This window comes from Rattus norvegicus, chromosome 6 (genome assembly GCF_036323735.1).
Source record: "Rattus norvegicus strain BN/NHsdMcwi chromosome 6, GRCr8, whole genome shotgun sequence".
In the NCBI taxonomy this organism is placed as follows: Eukaryota; Metazoa; Chordata; class Mammalia; order Rodentia; family Muridae; genus Rattus; species Rattus norvegicus.
In genome coordinates, this window is record NC_086024.1 from 101,013,743 (window position 1) to 101,036,564 (window position 22,822).

At 50.6% G+C, this 22,822-nt stretch overlaps 1 protein-coding gene across 14 annotated transcripts in view; it reads left to right on the top strand.

Moving 5' to 3' along the window:
* The window catches only part of Plekhg3 (pleckstrin homology and RhoGEF domain containing G3), a 43,156-nt gene that overhangs the window by 14,778 nt on the left and 5,556 nt on the right, over nucleotides 1-22,822 (top strand). For 3 of the 14 annotated variants that reach the window (XM_017594466.3, XM_017594465.3, XM_063262761.1), the window contains exons 2-16: nucleotides 10,668-11,057; nucleotides 12,656-12,753; nucleotides 14,187-14,256; nucleotides 14,504-14,550; nucleotides 14,659-14,809; nucleotides 14,903-15,034; nucleotides 15,207-15,389; nucleotides 15,545-15,637; nucleotides 15,889-15,975; nucleotides 16,172-16,205; nucleotides 16,557-16,655; nucleotides 20,971-21,060; nucleotides 21,501-21,539; nucleotides 21,950-21,972; nucleotides 22,299-22,652. In XM_017594466.3, the coding sequence (XP_017449955.1) occupies nucleotides 10,707-11,057; nucleotides 12,656-12,753; nucleotides 14,187-14,256; nucleotides 14,504-14,550; nucleotides 14,659-14,809; nucleotides 14,903-15,034; nucleotides 15,207-15,389; nucleotides 15,545-15,637; nucleotides 15,889-15,975; nucleotides 16,172-16,205; nucleotides 16,557-16,655; nucleotides 20,971-21,060; nucleotides 21,501-21,539; nucleotides 21,950-21,972; nucleotides 22,299-22,652 (1,851 nt within the window). In that variant the 5' untranslated portion in view covers nucleotides 10,668-10,706. Of the gene's footprint in view, nucleotides 1-10,667; nucleotides 11,058-12,655; nucleotides 12,754-13,333; nucleotides 13,951-14,186; nucleotides 14,257-14,503; nucleotides 14,551-14,658; nucleotides 14,810-14,902; nucleotides 15,035-15,206; nucleotides 15,390-15,544; nucleotides 15,638-15,888; nucleotides 15,976-16,171; nucleotides 16,206-16,556; nucleotides 16,656-20,970; nucleotides 21,061-21,500; nucleotides 21,540-21,949; nucleotides 21,973-22,298; nucleotides 22,653-22,822 lie in introns of those variants that run through there. The other 11 variants (XM_063262762.1, XM_039113273.2, XM_063262763.1 and 8 more) reach the window with 8 other exon arrangements.

The window sequence follows — 22,822 nt, forward strand, 5'->3', positions numbered from 1 at the left end:
TGAAACACCTGATTTACACATTGCTTCGCATCACCTTGATTTTTGGGTCACACCTCTTCCCTCTGCCCATGAGTAGGTCTTACTTCTTTCTAACCAGTAATCTCTGGGTTGCTTCCCCCAATCCCCACACGATTCCCTTTATTCTAGAAATCTGCTGTGTAAAGTCTGCAGATCCTGGGTCTCTCTGCCTTCTTTTCAAACACTTCTTGGCTCCCTGAACACCTGGAACTATAGTCTGATTCTCAAGTGGTGCCTTTTTAGGGCATTCTCTCCCACCTTATCTCCTGGAGCCTGTTTCCACCTGTCTCCATTGCTTGATCTTCCAGACCTGCACTGGTTGTCCTTTCCCACAATGCAATTCAGGTGGCCCCAGGCCTTGCTGCTCCGGCTGTCCGGGATGCTCTCCCTTTAGAGGGAGTCCGGCTTTGCTGACCCCTTTGGATCTCTTCTTCACCTGGCTTTCTCCTCATTTGTGAGTCAACCAAAATATCCTCTCCTCTTCCAAAGCTTGCAGGTCTCAGGCTTCCTTACGCCTCTGTTAGCCTCTTTTGTCAATTCCTTATTGACTTAAGTGCTAGTACTCAAGGCATTGTTACATAGATAATCTGCCCACAAGCTCTTTTCCTTCTAGAGTTCAAGTTCCTCAAAGACAGAGACTGTGTGTCACCAGTTTTAGTGTTCCCAGGGCCTAGCATCATGCTCCGAAGTGTTACATCCCTAAGCTGGAGGCTTTCCGGAGCTCTCGTGGGTCTCATGACTCCACTCTCTGAAGAATAAGGTCTCTTCGAACCCAAGACCTGAAACCTGCTAGCAAGCACCCACCCCAGCCACGTCCCCCAGCCTCTGCTGCCACTTAACCCCCTTTTGTGATTGACGCACTTGTTTCTCCTAATAGAAGAAGCTCTTGTGAGTCCGGCCTGTGTGCGATTCATTGTTATGTCTCCCACATGGCTGCCACAGTGTCTTTGTGCAAAGTAGGCGCTGAATAAATGCTTGTTGAGTGAGTGGATTCCCAAGCTCGCCGCTTAGGGATGGCAGCTAGCGTTGTCTCCAAGTGAGAGCAGGCATGGAGGCGCCTGCAGTGAGCAGAGATAGGCCCCTTCAGAGGAATGCTGGACTCTTCTTACTCACTGGTCTATTGCTGTGACCAAGGCAGCTCACAGTAGAAAACATTTAGCTGGGTGGGGGCTTGCTTATGCTTTCAGAGGGTGAGCCCATGACCATATGACAGGGAGCCAGCAAGCAGGCAGGCATGGGGCTGTAGTAATAGCTGAGAGCTTACATCTGATTCATAAGTTGGAGGGAAGGACGGAGGTAGGGAAGGGAGAGGAAGGCCAGGTCTGCTGTGGGTTTTGAACCCTCAAAGTCCATCTCCAGGAACAGACCTCTTCCAACAAGGCCACACCTCAATCCTTTCTAAACAAACCCACCAACTGGGAATGCTTGCACTCAGTTACCTGAGCCTATGGGGTCATTCTCATGTAGCCAGCAGGCTACAGTCCTGGGCGATTGTATTCTTCTGTTTCCGGTTTGATACTCCCTGTGACTTAGCACAGGGCCCTTCCTTGCTGCTGTGACCATCTGAAGCTGCTCTCAAAAAACCCAGGGACTAGTGTGAAGGATGGAGTTTGTTGCTCTCTATTTGTGCTTTTGCTCCTACAGTGCTTTGACTTCTTTTCCCCTTGGGCTGTGGTTCCCCATAGTTCTTCCCCTGCCCTAGGGGATGCTGAGGAATGTGTCCTGCTGTGCTCACAGTGGGGCTCTTACCGACCTGTGCTTTTCTGGTGTGAGTTTCAGTTGAATTGCTCTTGTGAGATTGTGAGATCACGGTCTGAACTGTGTTGGAACCCTAGGATACACACTGGTTTAGTGGGAAGGGCTGGGACACGCTGGTCCACCAAGTTTGACTTGAGCCATTATTAATTATTATTATTATTGTTGTTGTTTTATATTTACTTATTGTATGCATGTGTGTGCTTGTGTATGTGTCTGTCCGTGTCCGTGTCCATGTATGTGTGTGTGTGTGTGTGTGTGTGTGTGTGTGTGTGTGTGTGTGTGTGTCTGTGTCTGGGTGTGTGAATGCTAGCTACATCATGAGGTGGTCAGAGGGCAACTTGAGGAAGCTGGTTCTCTCCCTCACCACGTTAGTTCCAGGGATGGATTGTCGTCTGGCTGGGTGGCAAAGCCTTTACCTGCTGAGTTATGATCTGAGATATGGGTGAATACAAATTTAGGTCGAAGTGAGAAGAATATTTCATCCGGGTGCTTGTGGAGCAAGTATTCTCTTTCTGGTTCTCTGTCGGCTTCCTGTATGTTGATGTGCAGGTTACTTGTGTCCTCCAGTCTTGGGGACAGTCCGTGAGGTTATTGTGACCACTTATCTGATGGAGAACTTGAAGCTTAAGGCCACATACAGTTTCGGGAAAGGAAAGATCTACCTGCTTCCAAGTCTGTGGTATGATCTAGTGCATTTTAACTTCTGTTGTATGGCTGCGGTCTCTTCTCTGCTGAGAGCTCTGCAAGCCTTAATAGATTCCCCCTGTGCTTCTCCGGGCCTTTGAAGCTTTTTCAGTGACACATGCTATAGCTGTGGTTCCCTTTCTCCTTATGCAGCTAGATCCAAAGCATTTGAGGCCTCCAAAGGCCACAAAGCAAGCAGCTTTCCAGATGGGGGTGAGGCTAATATGAGAATTTCAGGGCTGGGGCTTGGGGCCCTAACCTTGATGTTTGCTATTAACTAGTAGTGGTTGTGACTAAGAGAGGGTGTGTGTGTGTGTGTGTGTGTGTGTGTGTGTGTGTGTAAGTGTTAAGAGATTGAACCCAGGACCAAGTACGTGTTAAATAAGTACCACTTAGCTATATTCCCTGTACCCACACCTCCTCATCCCTGACCCCTTTAAACCTAGAGATGAGGGGCTAAAGAGAGAGCTCAGAAGTTAAAAGCACTGACTCGGGTTCAGTTCCCAGCACCCATATGGCAGCTCACAACCATCTGTAACCCGAGTTCCAGAGGATCCAATGCCGTCTTCTGGACTCCATGGGCACCGGACACACAAGTAGTGCACAGATATATATGCAGGCAAAGCACCCATACACATAAAATCAACTAAAAAGAAAAAGCTGTTTCAAACCTGTGGAGGAGAGGCCCCTTCAGTAGGCGTGCAGTTGCCCCTAGCACAGTCTTCTAGAATCTTTACTGTTTCCAAGGCCTTGGCAGCTTCCTCTTCTGGTACTTTGTATCTTTCTCTGCTTGGTGACAAGGTTTGCCAGAAGCCATATAGACTTAGTCTAGCTGTGAGCAAAAGTAATCCATGTGAAACTTCTTGCTAGGCTGCTTTCTTTGGAATACTTAGCGGGAGACCTTATCACTGCGGTCCCATGTCTAGACTTGGCTGCATGCCCTCTCCTCCAGCCTTTTTATGACTGATCACTGAGTCTGTGGCATGGCAGGGCTGCCTCTGTGGGGCCAAGTCTGATGAGATTGCTGGGGTGAATGATCAGTCACTGATGCTGGGGACGTCTGGGCTCCTGCGACTCTCTCTGGCAGTGACTCATGCGAGTGCTTCCAGGAGGAACTCGCTTAGGTCTTGGTCTCAACAGCCGTGGAGCCTTTTCCTGACTATGGAAGGTAGTGAGAGGTGTTCTAGAACCGCAGCTCTTCCCGTGGGTGTTTATTGAGCACCTACTGGTGCTTTGGCCTGTTCAGACCCAGCTTGCTGGGTTTCTACAGATTTAGGCTTGGAGAAACATTTGCTTGTATCAACTTCCTGAACCGATCGATGTGTCAGGTGATACCCAGGATCATTAGAGCAGAAGGAAGCATAACAGCAGTTTCCTACCCCCCCCACACATACTTTTTAAAGCATTAAACTTTTAGATTTTTTACGTGTATAAGTGTTTTGCCTGAATATATGCATGAGGTCATCACAAAGATGCTGGGAGTCGAACCTGGTTCCTCTGTATGAGCAAGTACTCTGAACCACCGAGCTAGCTCTTCCCTCCCGCCCTCCTCCCCTCAATCTTCAAGGTGGGGGGGGGGGTCAAACTTTATTCTGGTCTCATGGGGCTGTGTGTTCCTTTCTCTTTATGGCGTCCAGAGGCTGCTGTATGCCCTTTGACTTGTGATCTTCCTCTGCGGTCAAAGGCAGTAGTGTACCATCTCCCAATCTGCCTCGGCCTTCCTCATCCTGAAGACGTCTGACTCAGGCTTCTGCTAGTGCCTTTTATGACATGTTGGGCTTACTCAGACAATCCAAGATCATTTCTGCTTCTCAATATTCTTTATTTCAGTGGTTTTTGGTCTTGACCCCTTTCGAGGTCGAACAACCCTTTCCTGGGTCACACATTAGATAGATATCCTGCATATCAGATAATTTACGTTGCGATTCATAACAGTAGCAAAATTATAGTTATGAAGTAACAGTGGAAATAATTTTACGGTTGGGGGCCACCACGCCGTGAGGAACTGTTTAAAGGAGCGCAGCGTTTGGAAGGTTGGAAACCACTGCTTTATTTGATCACATTGTGAAGAGAAGGTGCTGTAGGTTCCAAGGATTGGGGTGCACATGTGTTTGTGGGGGGCACCATTTGGTCAGCACGAGTATATTGGGAGGGTTTATGAATGGTTGAAGCAGAGTAGGTTCTGAAAGTGGCGATTGGGCGGGTGTGGAGAGGGGTGGGGACTTTCAGGTGTGAGAGTGAGCCTGATGGATGTGAGCTGTGAGTGGAAGGAGCAGTGGGAAGTAGGAGGGTGTCCTCCCTCTGAAGCCAGGGGCTTTCCTCCTCTTCGAAGGCCAAGCCGAGTTTTTTGGACATCAGTCTGTAGGCTCCGTCTTCCCCTGGAATTCAGGTGGGAGGCTCCCACTGACGCGGTCGTTCTTATCCTTTTGGGTAACCTCCGTCTTGCTGCCTTCCCTCCAGCCAGAGCTCCTGCTGCTCCTGGGTGGTGGGAAAATGGATTCTCTAGAGAAAATGAGTCCCAGCCAGCTGGGCTGGGTTTGGGTGGCCCTGAAACCCCGGTCACACTGTTCACACAACCTCTCCAGAACACTTTGCTCACATTGAACAGTCGCTCCCCAGGGACCGTCTCGGGGCTCAGGGCCCTTGAATCTCTAGGAGGCGTGGAATGGGTGGAATGGCCGTGTGAGTGACACACTGGGGACAGTGACCACACCCCCTGAGAGCCCTCCCTCCCCTGAGAACCTCTAAGGGGTCTGCGTACCTTTAAGAACACACTGGCAAAAGCGGGGCTTCTGGGAACACTTAGGAAGTAAGTATGGTGGTGTGGGGTGTGGGCCTAACCGCGGGGAGGGAGAACACAGTCCAGTACAGGTTTGTGGCGCTTGCTTGAGATCTCTAAGGAAGTTCACATTTCTCCTCAGCCTGTTTCAGGGGAAAAGTTGCAGCTGTCCTCTTGCTTCCTTCAGGCACCCTCTCTAGGGAGGTTTTGAAAGTTGAGTTGGGGATTACTCTGGGGAAGGTCAGAGGTCGTTTGGCTGCTCTGATCTCCAGAGTTCGGGATGGGAAGTGTCTGAGGAAGGGCTGCTGCTTGCAAAGGGGCTGGATGATGTCTTCCCCCACAGGGACCTATGGACTTTGGATCAATTACCTTTGGGGCCCCCCACCCCCACGCTCACTCATTTGTGTTTCAGAGGTGGGTGTGGCACGTGGGGCTTCCTGTGTAGGGTGAAGGGTGATAGGTGAAAGAATGATTTGAACCCCCATATTTACAGGGAGTCTTCAACCTCCACCTGCCAGACTCATCCCAAGCCTGCTCCTCCCTCCTCCTCTTACCATCCAGAGAGGGACGGTTAGAGGAAGTGCAGACAATTCTCAGGGGTCTCCCCAGGATCAGCAACAAGTTCCAGAAAGCTCCAGTGGGTTCCTCTGTGGGAGGTTCTTTTGTGAAGGGAAGGGTGTTTGAGTGACAAGAGACCTGAGGACAGTACAAAGCCTCTGTGGATTTGGGGGTATCCCCCTTTCGGGTCAAATTGAGGGCACACTACTTACTAAGACATAGTTGGAAGGGAAAGGTGTGGACCTGGCTCCAGTCTCCGGCTAGGAATCCAAGGGGCCTGTTGCAGCCTGCCTGCCTGCCTCTGCCTGGGGAGGCTCAGGGAAGGTCCTTGGTGGGTGGAGTCATACACTTTAGATGGGTGTGGGTGGAGGAAGGCAGTAGATATATTTTAATTTAGATATGGAAGGGGGGAGGGAAGGAAAACAGGAGAGAAGGAAGGATGGGTGGGTTTCTCTTCCCTAGATTCTTTGGGGCACTTCTCAAGGAGGGCTTCATAGGGTGGGATGTGAGATTCAGTTCTCCAGAAGGCTGACTTACAGGTTGATTACTGGCTGGTTGACTGGTGCTGAAAGATGAACTCGGTCAGTCTCTGCAGGAGAGAGCTGGAGACTTGGCTGTGGTGGGATAGATAGGTGGCCTCGAGTCTTGGCTGCTGCTTCTCTTTCCCCAGGAGACAGGTCTTAAAAGACTTAAAAGACAAGTTTGAGCCTGGCAGTGGTGTCCCATGCCTTTAATCCCAGCACTTGAGAGGCAGAGGGAGGGGGAATCTCAGAGTTCAAGGCCAGCCTGGTCTACAGAGCAAGTTCCAGAACATAGGAAACACGGGTCTCAAAAAAATGCAAACAAAGTTTGAGGAACTAAATTCTAGCCCTGGTTTAGGGTGAATCTTCCATGGTGGGTGCTGTTCATCAGATAGAAAGGACGTGTAGCTCTGGCCTCGGGAGCATTTGGGTAGGATTTGGCTTAGGGGACTACACTGTGCACCTGGCATTGACTCAGGGCAGCCTCTTCAATAGGATATATCTTCCATCACCCTGTGGCCTAACCGTTCACTCTTGAATCCTGCTCCACCATGCTCACTGCCACTCCCGTTCTTTGGACCTTCCTTTCTTGACCTCTCTCTCCAGGAGAGAGACCCTGGTGATCATAGGTAGGACCCCCAGGTCACTGCAAGTCTGAATATGTCATCTGAGAAATTGGAAGTCTGACTTTGGGAATCCTCTGCTTCCCTATGGCCCAGGATCCCAGAGTCTGTATTTTCTATTTTACAGTGCTTGAGTAAGTCTTCAGAGGCCGGCCGTATGGTACAGACCCAGAAGTAGCTGCCTCAGTCCTTTGGATGGTCATATAGTTCTCAGGCTTTCAAGTTTACGTGTGTCCTTGTAACTTATCCTAATTCAAAGCAGTGGCACCTAGGGATCGTGACTAATACCTTGCTGGTATGAGGTCCTTTAGTGTGGTAGCGGCTGTGGGGACTGGAGTCCCAAAATAGCATCCACTGCAAGGCATTGCCAGGGCTAGGTGAGACTTACCACCCTACAGCACTCAGACCATTGACCACGTTGGTCCTCTGTTTTGTTTCAACCCCAGGGGATGCAGATAGGTAGGCACCCTGCTTTCAACAGGACTGCTGGGTTTGCAATTAGAAAGCTGTATGTAACTAAAGAGTGACTCTCAGAAGGTACCTTTCAGAGACCAACCCCCTGATTGTGTGTGTGTGTGTGTGTGTGTGTGTGTGTGTGTGTGTGTGAGAGAGAGAGAGAGAGAGAGAGAGAGAGAGAGAGAGAGTGTATCTGCGGTGACTCTCACTGTAAGGCTAATGACCTAGCTGGCCGGGAAATCCATTTGGGACTTGGGTCTTTTCCATTTAGCCTTCCCTCTGGAGCTGACCTGACCCAGGGGCTAATCTGAGAAAGGTCTCAGGCCATAAGTCCTTTGCCTGGTTGTTTTCTGGCTGGGTCTGATCTGGGTGGAGGTCAAGGGCAGGGTGGAGAAAGTGTGAGCTTGTTAACCTAAAGGCTCTTGGAGGGAGGGAGGGAGGGAGGGAGGGAGAGAGGGAGAGAGGGAGAGAGGGAGAGAGGGAGCGGCGTAGAAGCAGTACACTTCTCTGGAGTGTTCCCCCTAAGGTTAGCTCCCTATGCTGTAGGCAGAAGTAAACACCAACACCAATGCTAGAACTGCCATTGGGCGCTCTCACCTGTCACTGATGGGCTTATAGCGAGTACCTAACAGGGCTCTGTATAATCCCTTAGCTGAGACATGGTGACCAAGTGCTGACCCTTCCAAGGGCCTGGCTGAGTTATTGTTGGACCACAAGTGGGTCTGAGCATGCTCAACTTTTAGCATAATAAAGCAGCAGCCTAGGGATTTGGTCCCCTTGGTTAAAGTCCTTGCCTAGCACTTATAAAACCCCGGGATTGAGCCCCAGCACCCCTTAAATTAGGTGTGGTGGCAAGTGCCTGTAATCCCAGGAACCAGGAGGTGTAGGAAGAAGGATCAGAATTCAGGGTCATCCTTGGGAGCTAGCTAGAGGCCAGCCTTGGCTATTGGAGACCCTGTCACAAAAAGAGGGGGGGGGGAATCTAGTTAAAAACCATCAACTGGTTTACCATTACTCGTCCCCAGACTGCTCCTAATGATCCCTGGTGATGTAACCGGTAGCCCCGGGCAGAGGGTCTCAAGCTAATCTCAGGTTCTCGAAGTGAGATAGTAGGAGGCTGGAGGCAACAGGAGTACACAGCAGAGGCCTCCAGGGTCACTGCCTCTGGGCAGGATCCTGGAGAGAGGACTTCTAGCCTGAGACTGGAAGGTTGGAGGCAACATCTGCCAAAGGTGGAGTCCAAAGACCCTGGTTTCTAGGTAAGAGCAGAGTCACAAGAAAACGCACTGAAGTGACAGCGGTTTATGGACGGGTCCTCTGGTATAGCTCAGGTCCTTGCCTGTGGCCCGGGTCGTCTGGTAGCTTCTGAGTCTCAGGCTGGATAGGAACACTTGGGAGAGTAGAGGTGAGAAAAGCGCCTGAAGTTCCTCCTCCCTCCTCCTTCCCCCTCCTCCTCTTCCCTCCCCCTTCCTCTCTCCCCTCCCCTTCCCCCCTCTTTCTCTATTCCTCCTCCCCTGAGGAAAAGCAACCTAGAGAGCATCCTGGCAGCTCTGGTCCCACAGGTAGGCGTGAGGTGTTCTCTGTCTCTGGGCTCTGAGCTGTAGTACCATCTGCTCAGGGAATAAAGTCCCATCTGTTTGCCTCACCTGGGTGCAGCTTCCTGCCTGCTGAGCAATTCTGCCCAGCTGTGCTAAGACTCAGCTGTGCCTCAGCCCTGGGGAATTTCCTGCTGTGGCTGAGTCAAGGGCCTGCCTACACCAGGTACCTGGGAGTGGGGCAAGGAGCAACTGTTGGCTCAGATTTTATCACCCTTTCCCTTCCCTCTGAGTAGAGAGGAAGCTTCACGACAGGTGGAGACACTGGCGCCCTGAGACTTTGCAGTCCTTCTGAGAGCATTACCTGCTGGTTGTAAGAAATCAGGAACCTGGGCTGGTGAGGCGGGTCAGTGGGTAAAGGCGCTAAACCTGGTGATGACATGAAATTAATGGCAGAAGGAGAGAGCGATATACAGACATTTGCCACATATGTACATATATGGTTTATATATATATACATACATATGTACATTGTGTACATACACAAACATAAACACATAAATGTGATTTTTTAAAAAAGAGCCAATTTTTGGTCGACCCCGTACCGTGACGCTAGGCATGGGCCCAGAGGGGCAGGCACGTGAGTTACACACTGTGATAGCCACCATTATCGTCATGCACGGATGGTTTGTGGAACATTCACCCTGCCCTGTACCGTGCTCAGAGGGCAGGCAGTGGGTTACGTCACCTGTGAGGTCATAGCTCTGGGGCATGCTCCGTTACACAGGTAAAACCCGGGAGGCTAAGCACTTTGCCTAAGTGGCTGTTTGTCAAGTTTTCTTTCTTCCTTTTTTTAAAAGAATAGTTTTTTGATGGGGTTCTCCTGAAGCCCCAGGCTAGCCCGGAACTCACCGTATGGCTGAGGATAACCATTGAGCTTCTGATGCTCTTGCCTCTGGTTCCCAGGCCACCGCGCCTGGCTGTATACAGTGCTAAAACAGCCTTGTGTGTGCCTGGCAAGCACTTTACCCACTGAGCTATCTTCTCAGCCCTGAGACCCTGGCTTTGAGTTCTTCCGAAGAAGAGCTAGGCTATTGTGTTAGCTGAGGTAGCTTCTGTTTCTGAGAACCTAACTGTCTCCTGGTGAGGCCTTGCGGTCTCCGCCCTGGGAAGAGAGGATCCCTGAGCTGCTGGGATCCAGAAGGAACGGAACTCAAGCGTCCTCACCAGTCAGTGTTCGTAGTCTGAGGGAAAGGTCTTCCCTGGGGTTTAGTTTTGTGTTTGTGTTTTTAATTTATTACACTTATTTATTTGGGAGGTGGCTGCACTGCTTCGGCACATGTGGGAAGGTCGGAGGACAGCACGCAGGAGTCAGTTCTCTCTCTTCACCATGCAGGTCTCAGACAGCGCTCAGGTTAGCCGGTGTGGTGACAAGAGCCTTTACCTGCTGAGCGTCTCGGTGGCCTTGTTTTTAAAATTGTGGTTAAAATATGCAAAAGTGAAAATTCATTGTCTTAACCACTTGTAAATGTAGTCCAGTGACTTTGAGTACACCCGTGCGTTGCCACAGGACTGTCCATTCTGAAGCCGTTTTCATCTTCTTACTCTGAACTTTGCACCCATTCAACAGTGACTTCCCATTCTGCCTCCTCCCTGTCTCTGGCAACCTCCCCTTCCGTTTTCTGATTCTGCAGGTCCTCAGAACTTGACCCTCCATCTGTCTGTTTTGCTCCAGAATCTCCCCGAGGTGACAGTCCCAGGCAGCGATGCCAGGATGCCCGTCTCTACTGCCCTCCACCAAGATGGCAGCCAGGAGCGGCCACCGAGCCTAATGTCTACTACATCTTCATCTGGCTCCTCCCGTGACAGCCACAGTGCCATGGAGGAGCCGACTGGCTCCGAGGCTTCAGCCCAGAACGGGACAGGCTCCCCTTGGGGCCGGCATATTCCCAACAGCAACAACAACTCCAGCAGCTGGCTGAACATGAAGGGACCTCTCTCCCCATTCAACGGCCGTGCAGGGACAGGCCCTGCCTATCACAAGCTCAGCTATCTGGGCCGGGTGGTGCGAGAGATCGTGGAGACAGAGCGCATGTATGTGCAGGACCTGCGGAGCATTGTGGAGGTGAGTGCTGAGGCCCAGAGACCAAGGATGCTGGCCTCAAGTCGCCCATCTCTTCAGTACAACCTGTCTCTATAAACCTATAAACCTGCCTCCCATAAGGCCATGCGGAAGCCTGGGGGACCTGCCTGGTGGGGCTCTTGTCTTCTCATGCTTCCTTATGACACCAGGCCACATCAGTGGGATTGTAGCATTTCCTGTAGGTGCTTGGGGAGTGCGCACTGTGGTAGCACAGGGAGGGGCTTTAGCCTAAGTGCTCTGTAGGGATTGAACCTGGGTAGGGACGACATCCAGATTCCCCACTCTGCTATTTCATGGCTGTGGAACCTTAGGCATGTGCACAATGTCTGGAGCCTCGGGCTCTTTGCCTGAAAAATGGAATAGGAATGGCAGATGAAAAATGTCTCATACTGTAGGTCACTCGGGGAAAGGTGACATGTGCCCTTCATTGAGGGACCTTCTGCCCGGTGAGTCTGTGAGGGCTAGGCACAAACCTGTTGACTTCAAGTACCACAAATGAATTCTCTTTTAGACTGTTTGTTTTGATTAAGAAGAAGTGTGAGGCTGGAGAGGTGGCTCAGTGGTTAAGAGCACTTGGCTGCTTTTCCGGAGGACCTGAGTTCAATTCCCAGCAGCCACGTGGTGGCTCACAACCATCTGGGGTCTGATTCCCTTTTTTGGGGTGTCTGAAGACAAAGCACTCATATACGTTAATATACGTGAATAAATAAATCTAAAAAGCTGGGACTGGTGGGGCGCACATGCCTCTAATCTCACCCAGCACGCTGGAGGCAGAGGCAGGTGGATCTCTTGTGAATTTAAGGATAGCCAGGGCTGTTTACAGAGAAAAACCCTGTCTCAAAAAACAAAAAAACAAAAAGGAAAAGAGTAAGTACATGTTTATGTGAGCGTGTAAGCTTGTGTGTATATTTGTGCATGTGTGTATGCTTGTGCATGTGTGTGTGTTCCGTTTTTAAGTGGGTCTAAGGATTGAACTCAGGTCATTAGGCAAGCATCTTTACCTGGTGAGCCATCACACCAGCCTCTTGGCTTGATTTTTTTTTTTTTTTTGGTTCTTTTTTTCGGAGCTGGGGACTGAACCCAGGGCCTTGCGCTTCCTAGGTAAGCGCTCTACCACTGAGCTAAATCCCCAGCCCCTTGATTTTTTTAAGATAGGATTTTGCCGTGTAGCACCATCTTGGCCTTTAACTCAAGGCCGTTCTCATGGCTCTGCCTTCCAAGTACTGGGATTACAAACTGTCATAGTTAATTTTCTCTAGTGTCCTGTGGCTGCATTGGCCTGGCTTCCAACCATCACCTGCTTTCTGGCTGTGTCCTTTTCTCTGAGAGGACACCGGCAATTAGACTTAGAGCCTCCCTAAATATTAAATGATGTCATTTTGAGCAATTTAACTGATGATAAAGACCCTGTCTCCAAATAAGGTTGCATTCCAAGTTGCCAAGTCGAAGTTTGTTTCTGGGTAAACACCTACAGCTCAGTACAATGGCACTGCCTGCGGGATTACGTCACAGCAGAGTGGGGTGTGATTAGAGGTGATCAAGCCAAGGGGTGCAGGGTCTTCACACCTCTCTCCACGCAGGACTACCTCTTGAAGATCATCGACACCCCCGGGCTCCTGAAGCCGGAGCAAGTCAGCGCCCTCTTTGGGAACATAGAGAGCATATATGCACTGAACAGGTATGTGCTAGACCTGTTTTGCCTTGGGGCACGCCGGGAGGCCTAGGGAGAATCCTTAGATGTCTGGACACATAGGCCTGACTGTGGAGATGGGGAATTGAAGTCTACCCTTGCATAAGATCTTAGCGCTAGACTTGGAGAGGGCACCGGCTGGCCTTTCTAGGAGTTTATAAATGAAGGTCACAGGCTTGCAGGTGCCAGTATCTGGGCCAGTGTTAGGCCTTGCATGGTTGTGTGTTTCCTGTGGGTGGCTCTTTTTCTACATCATCTTGCACATCTTATAGTTTATTCCTCTCCCTTCCCACAGATACCAAGGGAAGTGAGGACTCTTCTGAAAGTCTGACCTGTTACAGTGGGTTCTCAGCTTGTGGGTTGTGACCCCTTTGACAAATCAAAAATACTTACATTACAATTCATAATACTAGCAAAATTGCAGTTATGAAGTAGCAGCAAAAAAGTTTTTGTAGTCGAGGTTGGGGGTCACCACAACATGAGGCACCGTATTAAAGGGCCGCAGCATTAGGAAGGTTGAGAACACTGTATTAGAATATCACACAGGGGCTGGAGAGATGGCTCAGTGGTTAAGAGCACTCGACTGCTCTTCCAGAGGTCCTGAGTTCAATTCCAAGCACCCACATGGTGACTCACAACCATCTGTAATGAGATATGATGCCCTCTTCTGGTGTGTCTGAAGATAGCTACAGTGTACTTATATATAATAAATGAATAAATCTTAAAAAAAAAGTGTATTTTAAAAAAAAAGAATATCGCACAGGCCCTACAAAAATGACTTACTGAGCCCATGAAGATTCAAGCTGCTGTTCTGGGACCAGACACTCAGACGAGGGTATTGTCAAGAAAAACAGTTTAGTGGGCAGTAGTTGACAGGGCAGGACTCTTCCTCCGGTCCCTTACAGCTGGAGGAGTCCACACAGTGTGTGGTTAGGAGGGTAGGGTACGCACAAGACCGAGGAAGGCATAGAGCTGGGAAGAGGAGGGAATCAGATGGAGGGGCAGAGGCACCTTCTCCAGTTATCTCAAGTGCCCCCACCCAAGATCAGAGCACTGAGTCTCCTCCTGTCTCTGCTTCCTGCCATCTGGGAGTGGTCTTTGCTGGTTTCCTCTCTTTTTCCTCCTTTAATCTCTGCTTTTGTGTGTTTGACTCCTGCTTACACCGGAGCTGTGTCCCCTCCCAAGGTGGGTACTGGTGTTCGGTCTTCCTCTGCTGCTTGTTGAGCATGTGGGATTCTGTTTTTTTTTGCGGTGTTCTGAATACTTTACGTGGTATTCCCTGGGGCAGGGTTTACTCCGGGTAGAAGCCATGACTCGCAGCATGACACCAAGGATGGCTGTGTTCTGTGTCTGAGGAGGTGGGCAGGGGGTCTGTAGCTACAGAAGTGGAGGGGTCTAATGATCTCTCTCCCCTCCCCCAGCCAGCTTCTCAGAGACCTGGACAGCTGCAATAGTGACCCCGTGGCAGTTGCCAGCTGCTTCGTGGAAAGGGTGAGAGTGACCGGGTTCTCCCTCTGTGTTTCTGGGATAGGAGAGCCCAGTATAAGAGGACATTTAAGAACTGGGCATCCCTGTCCAAGGCTGGTGGATGGATGGGATGCCAAGATGGCTCTGTAGGCTCTCAGGGATGGGAAGACAGTGTTCCCAGGAGTCCTTTGCCGCCCCCCCACCCCCGCCCCCACGTCTAATCCTGTGAGAATCTCCCTGAAATTATTTCCTTTATTTGGTCTTTCCTTAGAGCCAAGAGTTTGATATATACACTCAGTATTGCAACAACTACCCCAAGTGAGTATCTTGGATAGAGAGGGACATCTGGGCCATTTGGTGACTATGGGGTTCCTGCCACCTCACCAGATCTTCCCTGATAGTAACACCCATCCCTACCCTTCCCAGCTCAGTGGCAGCCCTCACGGAGTGCATGCAAGACAAGCAGCAAGCCAAGTTCTTCCGGGACCGGCAGGAGCTGTTGCAGCACTCCCTGCCCCTGGGCTCCTACCTGCTGAAGCCAGTCCAACGCATCCTCAAGTACCACCTGCTGCTCCAGGTAGATCAGGCCTCCCCCCAGGCAGAAGATTTGTGCCAGGCTCAGGGCAGAGCCTTGGAATGGGTTTTGCTCAGATACCTGTCTTTTGTCTAGGAAATTGCCAAACATTTTGATGAAGAAGAGGATGGCTTCGAGGTGGTAGAAGACGCCATTGACACCATGACGTGTGTGGCCTGGTACATCAATGACATGAAGAGGAGGCACGAGCACGCAGTTCGGCTACAGGTGCTCTGGGCTGGGAGGAGACAGGGCCTGAAAGACGGAATATTGATTGCCGGCCGCTGTGCTCAGCTCAGTTGGGGCATAGTACCTGAGGAAGCCTTTGAGGTGGTGTCTGTGTGAGCTTCCTGGGAACGGTGAGGCCTGACTCTGGGTGTCACTGGGGTCTCTGCTGCAGGAGATCCAGTCACTGCTCATTAACTGGAAGGGACCAGACCTGACCACCTACGGGGAACTGGTCCTGGAAGCCACCTTTCGCGTGCACCGTGTGCGCAATGAGAGAACTTTCTTCCTCTTTGACAAGATACTGCTCATTACCAAGAAGCGAGGCGATCACTTTGTCTACAAGGGCCACATTCCGGTAACTATGCTGTCCTCTCCTCTGCTGCCTTCTCTTTCTCCCTATGGCCCCAGCTTCCTTCTAGCTTCACTGGGCTCCGGTGCCATCTTCTGAGACTTGCCTCAGGGTTGGGTTCCCCTTGTCTCCTGGTTAATTATCTTGTTCTCTGTCCCCAGTGCTCCTCACTGATGCTGATCGAAAGCACCAGGGACTCTCTGTGCTTCACCGTCACCCACTATAAGCACAGCAAACAACAATACAGTATCCAGGTGAGGAGTGGCTTAGGTGAGGGGCTGGGGACCAAGACTTCCAAGCACACTTGCGTGTGACTCCCTGTTCCCTGGCTGTCCCATGCCGTAGTGTCTCCATCTGTAAAGTGGGATCATCTGGGGCACCTCTCTGAGGTATAGAGAGAAATCTTAGCACAATCCCTCCTACCCTCTCTGCCCCTTGGTAGAAGTACTGTGTGCATTTTGACCTGAAATAATAAACCCAGTTCCTTCCCCTTGGGCCCTTCTAGGCCAAGACAGTAGAGGAGAAACGGAGCTGGACTCACCACATCAAGAGGCTCATCCTGGAGAATCACCATGCTACTATACCCCAGAAGGTTGGCTCCTAGGATACTCTCAGATGGGCTTCAGGGAAACCATGCCCCAGAATAAGCTGGAGCCTTTCCTCCTGGCTCCAGTGCACAGCAGGTGTTGGTACTGCAGATATACAAGTCATGGCATGAAACTGTGGGAGTCCTCTGGGCAGGCAAGGTACAGTCAGGTAATTTCTATATGGGTTTCCTTTCCTTCTAGGCCAAGGAAGCCATCTTGGAAATGGACTCCTATTGTAAGTTACCCTTTTCTGCCTGTTTCGCCCCTAACTGTGTACATTGTTAAGTCAGGCCATATCATGGGGAAAATCTTGTCTACTACATTTGTCTAGAAGCAAGAAGGGTAGGGCTTCTTTCTGCCAAGGGCAGGGGATCAGTTGTGTAATTAGTGACATGGTCTGACTAAATGGCTGGGCTCCCAGTGCTTGAAGCAACCAATTGTAAGAAGATGGAAGAGGGGGACCTCCAGAGAGCCATCTAGGACCATCTGGAGCTGGTGTGGGTGAAGAATATGTTGTCCATTATGGGCAGCTTCTAGTTAGGCCTTTGGGGGACCAGAGGCTTGATGATTTCTCTCCTGGCTACAGATCCCAGTAGGTATCGCTGCAGCCCGGAGCGGATGAAAAAGGCTTGGTCCTCGCAGGATGAGGTGTCTGCCCATGTGCGCCAGGGACGTCGGCAGTCTGGTAAGGGGAGGGGTGTGGACAAGAACCTTCTTATAGAGGCTGTCCCGGGGCTGGGATCATCTGCAGCAGTATAATGTGACATCGCTCTCCTCAAAAGACTGGAGAGGATAGCAGGGTGGGTTGGTGGACGTCTGTGGACCATTTCCTCTTGCCCACGTTTCCCTCCACCAGTCCCTTCTTGTGCCTGCTGCTCACGCTGTCCACCTGCTCGAGGGCCTGGGAAATTCGTTGTTCAGGAGTCGGCATCTGTTCTAGCCGTTTAGACCTTGCCTTGCTGCTCAGCCAGAGTCGCACTTGGAGACACCTCATGGATAGTTTCTCAGTTCTGTCTAAAGTGACAGCAGAGGCTGGGCGGGAGGGAAAACGCTTAGACCAAGTGGCACCAAATCCAGACAGGAAATATTTATTTTGGGTCATGCAATTTTCCTCTCCCGGGTTTTCTTCCATGACGGGATTTGCTAATGCACTCGTGGAGTTAGAATGGAGTGTCTGTTTAGAAAGAGAAAACCTTCCTCTTTTAGTCTTAGCTCTGCCGTGATGGGGTGGGGTGGGGATGCTTCTGGTGATTGATTTTACCGTTCTGTGCTCGATTTTTCACTGACTTAATAAGTCTGAGCCCCAGGAGCAGATCTGGATTAAGCTGTGGTGGGTCTGGAATTGAGATCCATGCTACAGTGGCTCAGAACAAATGCTCTTATTGAGAGTATTGCTTGGGTTGGAGCGTTTGGGTCTTGATTGGCCACCATCTGCAGCATCCTTGAACACTTGGGATTGATATCAGAACTTTGACCTCTGAGAAGGTGGAGCTGGGTGGTCTCTGGGGAGTTTTCCTGTTTCTTTTCTTGTACTGTGATAAAATACTCTCCCTAAAAGCTCCTTAGGAGGAAAGGATTCATTCAGCTCATACCCCATTGAGGGAATTCAAGGCAGGAACTTAAGGCATACCCACTATTCTACATAATACCTGTGACCAAGGAACTTACTTCACAGTTGAGAAGTCCAACAGGAACCATGGAGGAGTATGCTGACTCTACGGCTCATGCTCATATAGCTTCTTTATATAGCCTAGGGAATGGTGCCTCCCACAATGGGCTGTGTCCTCCTATATTAATTAGCAATCAAGACCTGCCCACAGACCAACCTGATAAAGGCGGTTACTCATTTGAGACTTTCAGGTGGTTCTAGGCCATGACAAGTAGACAGTTAATGGTGACTTGGACAGCTATAGTATTAATATCATGGTCTGTTGTGACACCCGCATTAGAACTTTTGCTCTAAAAGATAGGGCTAGAGCTCAGTGGCAGAGGACTTGGCTAGTGTGCCAAGGCTCTAGGTTCAAGTCCTTAGTACCACAAAAGACAAAAAGTGCCTCCCAGCCAGGTGGGGGTGGGGTATACCTTTCATCTCAGTACTCAGGAGGTAGAAAGAGGTGGTTCTCAGAGTTCAATGCCAGTTCTGGTCTACAGAGTTCAAGGACCAGCCAAGATTAGACAGAGAAAACATGTCTTGAAAAAAAAATTTTTTAAATAAATAAATGAAAAAGCCCCCTAACTAGAAAAGTACCTCTTCACACACACACACACACACACACACACACACACACACACACACACACACACACACCAGCTCTGAGACACAGCTCTGTGAATGTACTTAAAGCCATTGAAGTGTGTACTTTACACAGGTTGGCGTATATAGTATGTGAATTCTAGCTCAGTAAAACTGTTGTCTCTGTCTCAAGACTGTAGCTGTCCAGGATGGTTGGGAAATGAGCAGATATACAAGACTGAAAATTCCATGAGGCTGGGATTTTAGCCTGTGACTACTAAGAGAGTTGGCTTTTTAAAGTCTTGTTAATTTTTCTGAGACGTGCTTTGTCCTCTGGAGCCTTCTAGAAGACCACACTTGCATTTTTCTGGAGCTGGTGATGCAATGCTACTGATGGTGTATGAGTGGCCAGGTGTGATGGTGGCAGTACCGTGGGTTGCCATGGTGATGGCCTGTATTTGAGGTTCATGTTCCTCGTGGCATTTCTCCCACAGCAACAACACTGAGGAGTGTCCTTCCTCTTGCTCCTAGCATGTTCCCTATGGTGGCTTGTCTTTCTCGTGTGTGGTAGAGATCAGGTGATGGATTTGGAGGGATTAGAAGTAAAAGCAGAACTTGGAGTTGCAGAGAGGAGGGACTTAGACTCGTGCTACAACTTAGGTGCCCAGGGTCTTTGCTGCCTCCTCCTGCCCCTGCCCCTGCCCCAGCTCTTCCTCTTCTTCCTCCTCTTCTTCCTCCTCTTCTTCCTCCTCCTCTTCCTCCTCCTCTTCTTCCTCCTCTTCCTCCGCCTCCTCTTCCTCTTCCTCCTCCTCTTCTTCTTCCTCTTCCTCCTCTTCCTCCTCCTCTTCCTCTTCTTCCTCTTCCTCCTCCTCTTCTTCTTCCTCTTCCTCCTCCTCCTCCTCCAAAGCTGTATCAGGTGGACAAAGTCACTGTGGAATAAGTAAGATCTATCTGTTATGTCTTTTAAACTCTTAAATATTCTTTTTATAAGGTTTCAACAGAAAGAACTGAACATTTCTATTTCCCACTTTGTTACCTTTTTAAATCTTTAATTTTAATTTAATCCGACATGTATTTCTCTCTGTGTGTACTGTGTGTGTGTATTCAAGTGCTTTGGCATTTGAGTCGTTTCTTTCCTTCTACCACGTATGTTCTGGGAACCAGACTCAAGCCATCTGACTTGGTACCTATCCTGATGAGCCCTCTTCCTCATTTTAAAATCAAGTGAGGGTGGTTGTCAAGATAAAGTGACAAAGCTGATAAAGTGCTCGGCACATAAGAATGTGGCCCTGAGGGGCTGGAGAAATGGCTTAGAGGGTAAGAGCATTGTCTGCTCTTCCAGAGGTCCTGAGTTCAAATCCCAGCAACCACATGGTGGCTCACAACCATCTGTAATGGGATCCGATGCCCTCTTCTGGCATGCAGGTGTCCATACAGATAGAGCACTCCTATACATAAAATAAATGGAAAAAACCTGTTATGGTTCTGCTTATTTCAAATTGGGGTTTCTACCCTACCGTAGACCATTCAGTTCCAAAATAAAAGCTACATAGCCTTTATAATAAGCCCTAATCAGCACTAAGGCTGGGCAGATACCTACCCTCTGTGCTATTGTTTACTTCCCTATCAATGACCCCACGTTATGATTTGCCGTATTCCATCTGGGCCGCTCTTAACTCCAATTGGTCAGCCCTCACGGCCATGTTCTCATAACTCACCTATCCCAGGGCATCTCTCTTCTTCCACATTCTCTCTCTCCTCCCGTAGTCCTTGCTTCTGACCCCAAGCCTGGGCACCAAAAAACCCGACTGTCTCCTGCCCAGCTATAGTCTGTAAGCAATTTCAAAACCAATCAGAGATAACTTGGGGGCAAGGTTACACAGCGTCACTTGGGTCTACCTGCAGATTCTCTCGTCCCTGGGGGCAACCAGGCCTTGGGGGCCAGTATTTAGCATTATAACACCTAGCAAAAGAGCAAACCTTAACAAGGACCTGAAGTGGGTTCCCCAGTACGCACATTAAAAGTCAGGGACAGCCTCTGACTCCAGTGTTGGGGAGATGGAGGCAAGAAGGATCCCGGACGTTCTGGATAGTCAGTCTAGCTGGTTGGCGAGCTCTGGGTTCCATGACAGACCCTACCTCAAGAAATAAGGTGGGGGCTCCTGAGGAAGTCATCTGACACTGACCTCTGGTCCTTCACACACATACGAATACAGGTCCGTCCAGGCGTGAGCACAACACAGCAGAAATGCAAGCGGGAGGCAGAGGATGTAGTCTATAGAAGAGTGGTGATCTAGGATGCATGAATCCCTGGATTCAACCCCAGCACCGCATAAAGCAGGTGTGGTGGGGTACTCTGTCCTAGCACTTAGGAAGTGGAGACACTAGGGTCAGAGGTTCAAGGATACACTTGGCTACCTTTCAAATTCCAGGCCAGCTACGTGAGACCTTGTCTTTTCAAAAAGCAATTAGGAGTTTACTTATGTGGATATAGATAGGAAATATGCCTATTGTCTTGGTCTCAGTGTGTCCCCTTGAGAAGCAGCTAAAAGACCTCTGTAGACTTTGCTGTGACTCTAAATCTATAGGAAATCGGGGACATTCCTAAGCCAGCACAGGGTAGAGGTGTGCTGAGGGCTCTGTAGAGGAGTCTTTTGAGACAGGAGTCTCCTATCCTTCCCCTCCTGTTTCACGTCTATCCCCAGAAAGGCTGGGTACAAAGTAATGACACCATTATTAGCCTAATAGTTGTGTTTTGTGTCCCCAGAGCCTGGCCGTACCCTGTTCAGCAGGGCAACACTTCCCAGCAGGCAGCAAGGATTCGAGATGCCAGGCCTTAAGGGCCGTAGAAAGTCGGGTGCGACCTCTGCTTCCCGGCCTGCATGCTCTGAGGGGCTTGGTGTGGGGCATAGCTACTGTGCTGATGTGCTGCCTGTAACAGAGGTAGAAACGCTTGAGACAGAAGTGTGGTTAGTGGCTAGTCGGTCTGAAGCGGGTAGCATGGGGCCCATCTTTTCCAGATGGCTCCTTAACTAAGGCCTCGGCTGGCATGCTAATGCTAGGACTGAGCAGTTCACAGTGTGCTGCAGAGAGGCAGAGGTGGCTTAGGCCCCACCCAGGGCCTCGGTAACACTGTGGAGAAGGCTTTCCTGAGGCTGAGGTGGGGGGAGGGCTGGGAGCCAGCTAGAGTGGACTTTGGGCTGGTGGTGGGCTGGTGATGCGTTGAGCTTGGGACCCGGATTAAGTGCAGCTGTTTCTTGGCCTGCGCTAACGACCCGACCCGTTTGTGTTCTTCAGAGCCCACCAGGCACCTGCTCAGGCAGCTGAGTGAGAAAGGTGAGTGTGGGAAGAACAGGCAGGTCTCCCCAGGGATCCTCGGTGGGCTGGGAGGGTGAAAGCAGCTAGGAACCTCTCGAGGGATTGTGGAGAACACACTAGAGGGAATTTGACTTTAGTTCTTCACCCCTGCTGTCTGTAGAGCAGTGGCTCCCCTGTCTATGCGCCGTGCCCTTTCTTCCCGTGTGATAGGAAGCTGGCAGCCTGTACAGACCGGCACTGGTTCTGTGCTGGGCTCCTGAGCTGTCTGTCATTCATCCCTTTGAAAGCCAGGACTAGGCGAGGGGCTTGGAGTGTAGGAGCCCATATGAGGCTTCTCCAGGGACTCCGGTTTCTCTAAAGAGGCTCTTTCTTTCTCCTCCTCTTCCCTGCCCCTCCCACCTTGTGCTTGGACCCTGTGGTGGTGTCAGTAGCCAGAGCAGCGGGAATGAAGGTGAGTGCCGGAGCTCCAGGGGCTGGAATTAGGAACTGTGGGTGGCACTGCCCAGGTCACTCCCTGGGGACCCTTTCATATCCTCTTCCTTAGCAGCACCCCGTGGTGCCCTGCTTGGCCTGCATCCTCTCATTTTTCCCTCCTGGGGTACATAGGCTTCTTTTGGGGAACTTTATTCCCAACCAGATCCCAGTCTTCCCACCACAAAATGCCTCACTCCAGAGAAGGCCAGGAGTGGTCATTTAGGAGTAGATTTTTCTATGAAGCCATTCCTGGAGGGGGGCTGCCCACCAGGCAGGTGACATGGGCTCTTATGCTCTGAACAGCACGCAGGGAGTGCCGGAGCCCTCTTGGACTTTGGGCAGCTACCCCATGCACAGGACCAGCAGCCAGAGGCTGAGGAGGCTGCCAGGGAGGAGCTTGAGGAAGAGGAGGAGATAGTGGAGGAGGAAGAGCAGCAGCAGCAGCAGACCTTTCCAGTCTCCCTGGAGGACCTGGCAGGGCACGGTGGCAACGAGAAGGTGCCTGGGCCAGAGCTCCCGGGCTCGGAGGAGGAGGAAGAGGAGGAAGAGAGCCTAGCAGTGGCGGAGCAGGTAGCTGACTTTGCCAGCTCCCTGCTGGCCGCCCTCCACTGCTGGCACTATCGAGCCAACGCTTTACTTTTCTCCCGGGGTGCTATGGTGAGGTGTCTCTTTGATCTCCCTTCCTCCTTGCATGTTGCCCGGCATGTGCATGTCCTTCCCGTGTCCTATACTGTCCCTCCTTCTGCTGTCAATACTTAACTCACTCACTGTCACGCCCTGGTGAACCCCTGGCATGCACTGTTCTAGGACTGGGTACCTACCCAATG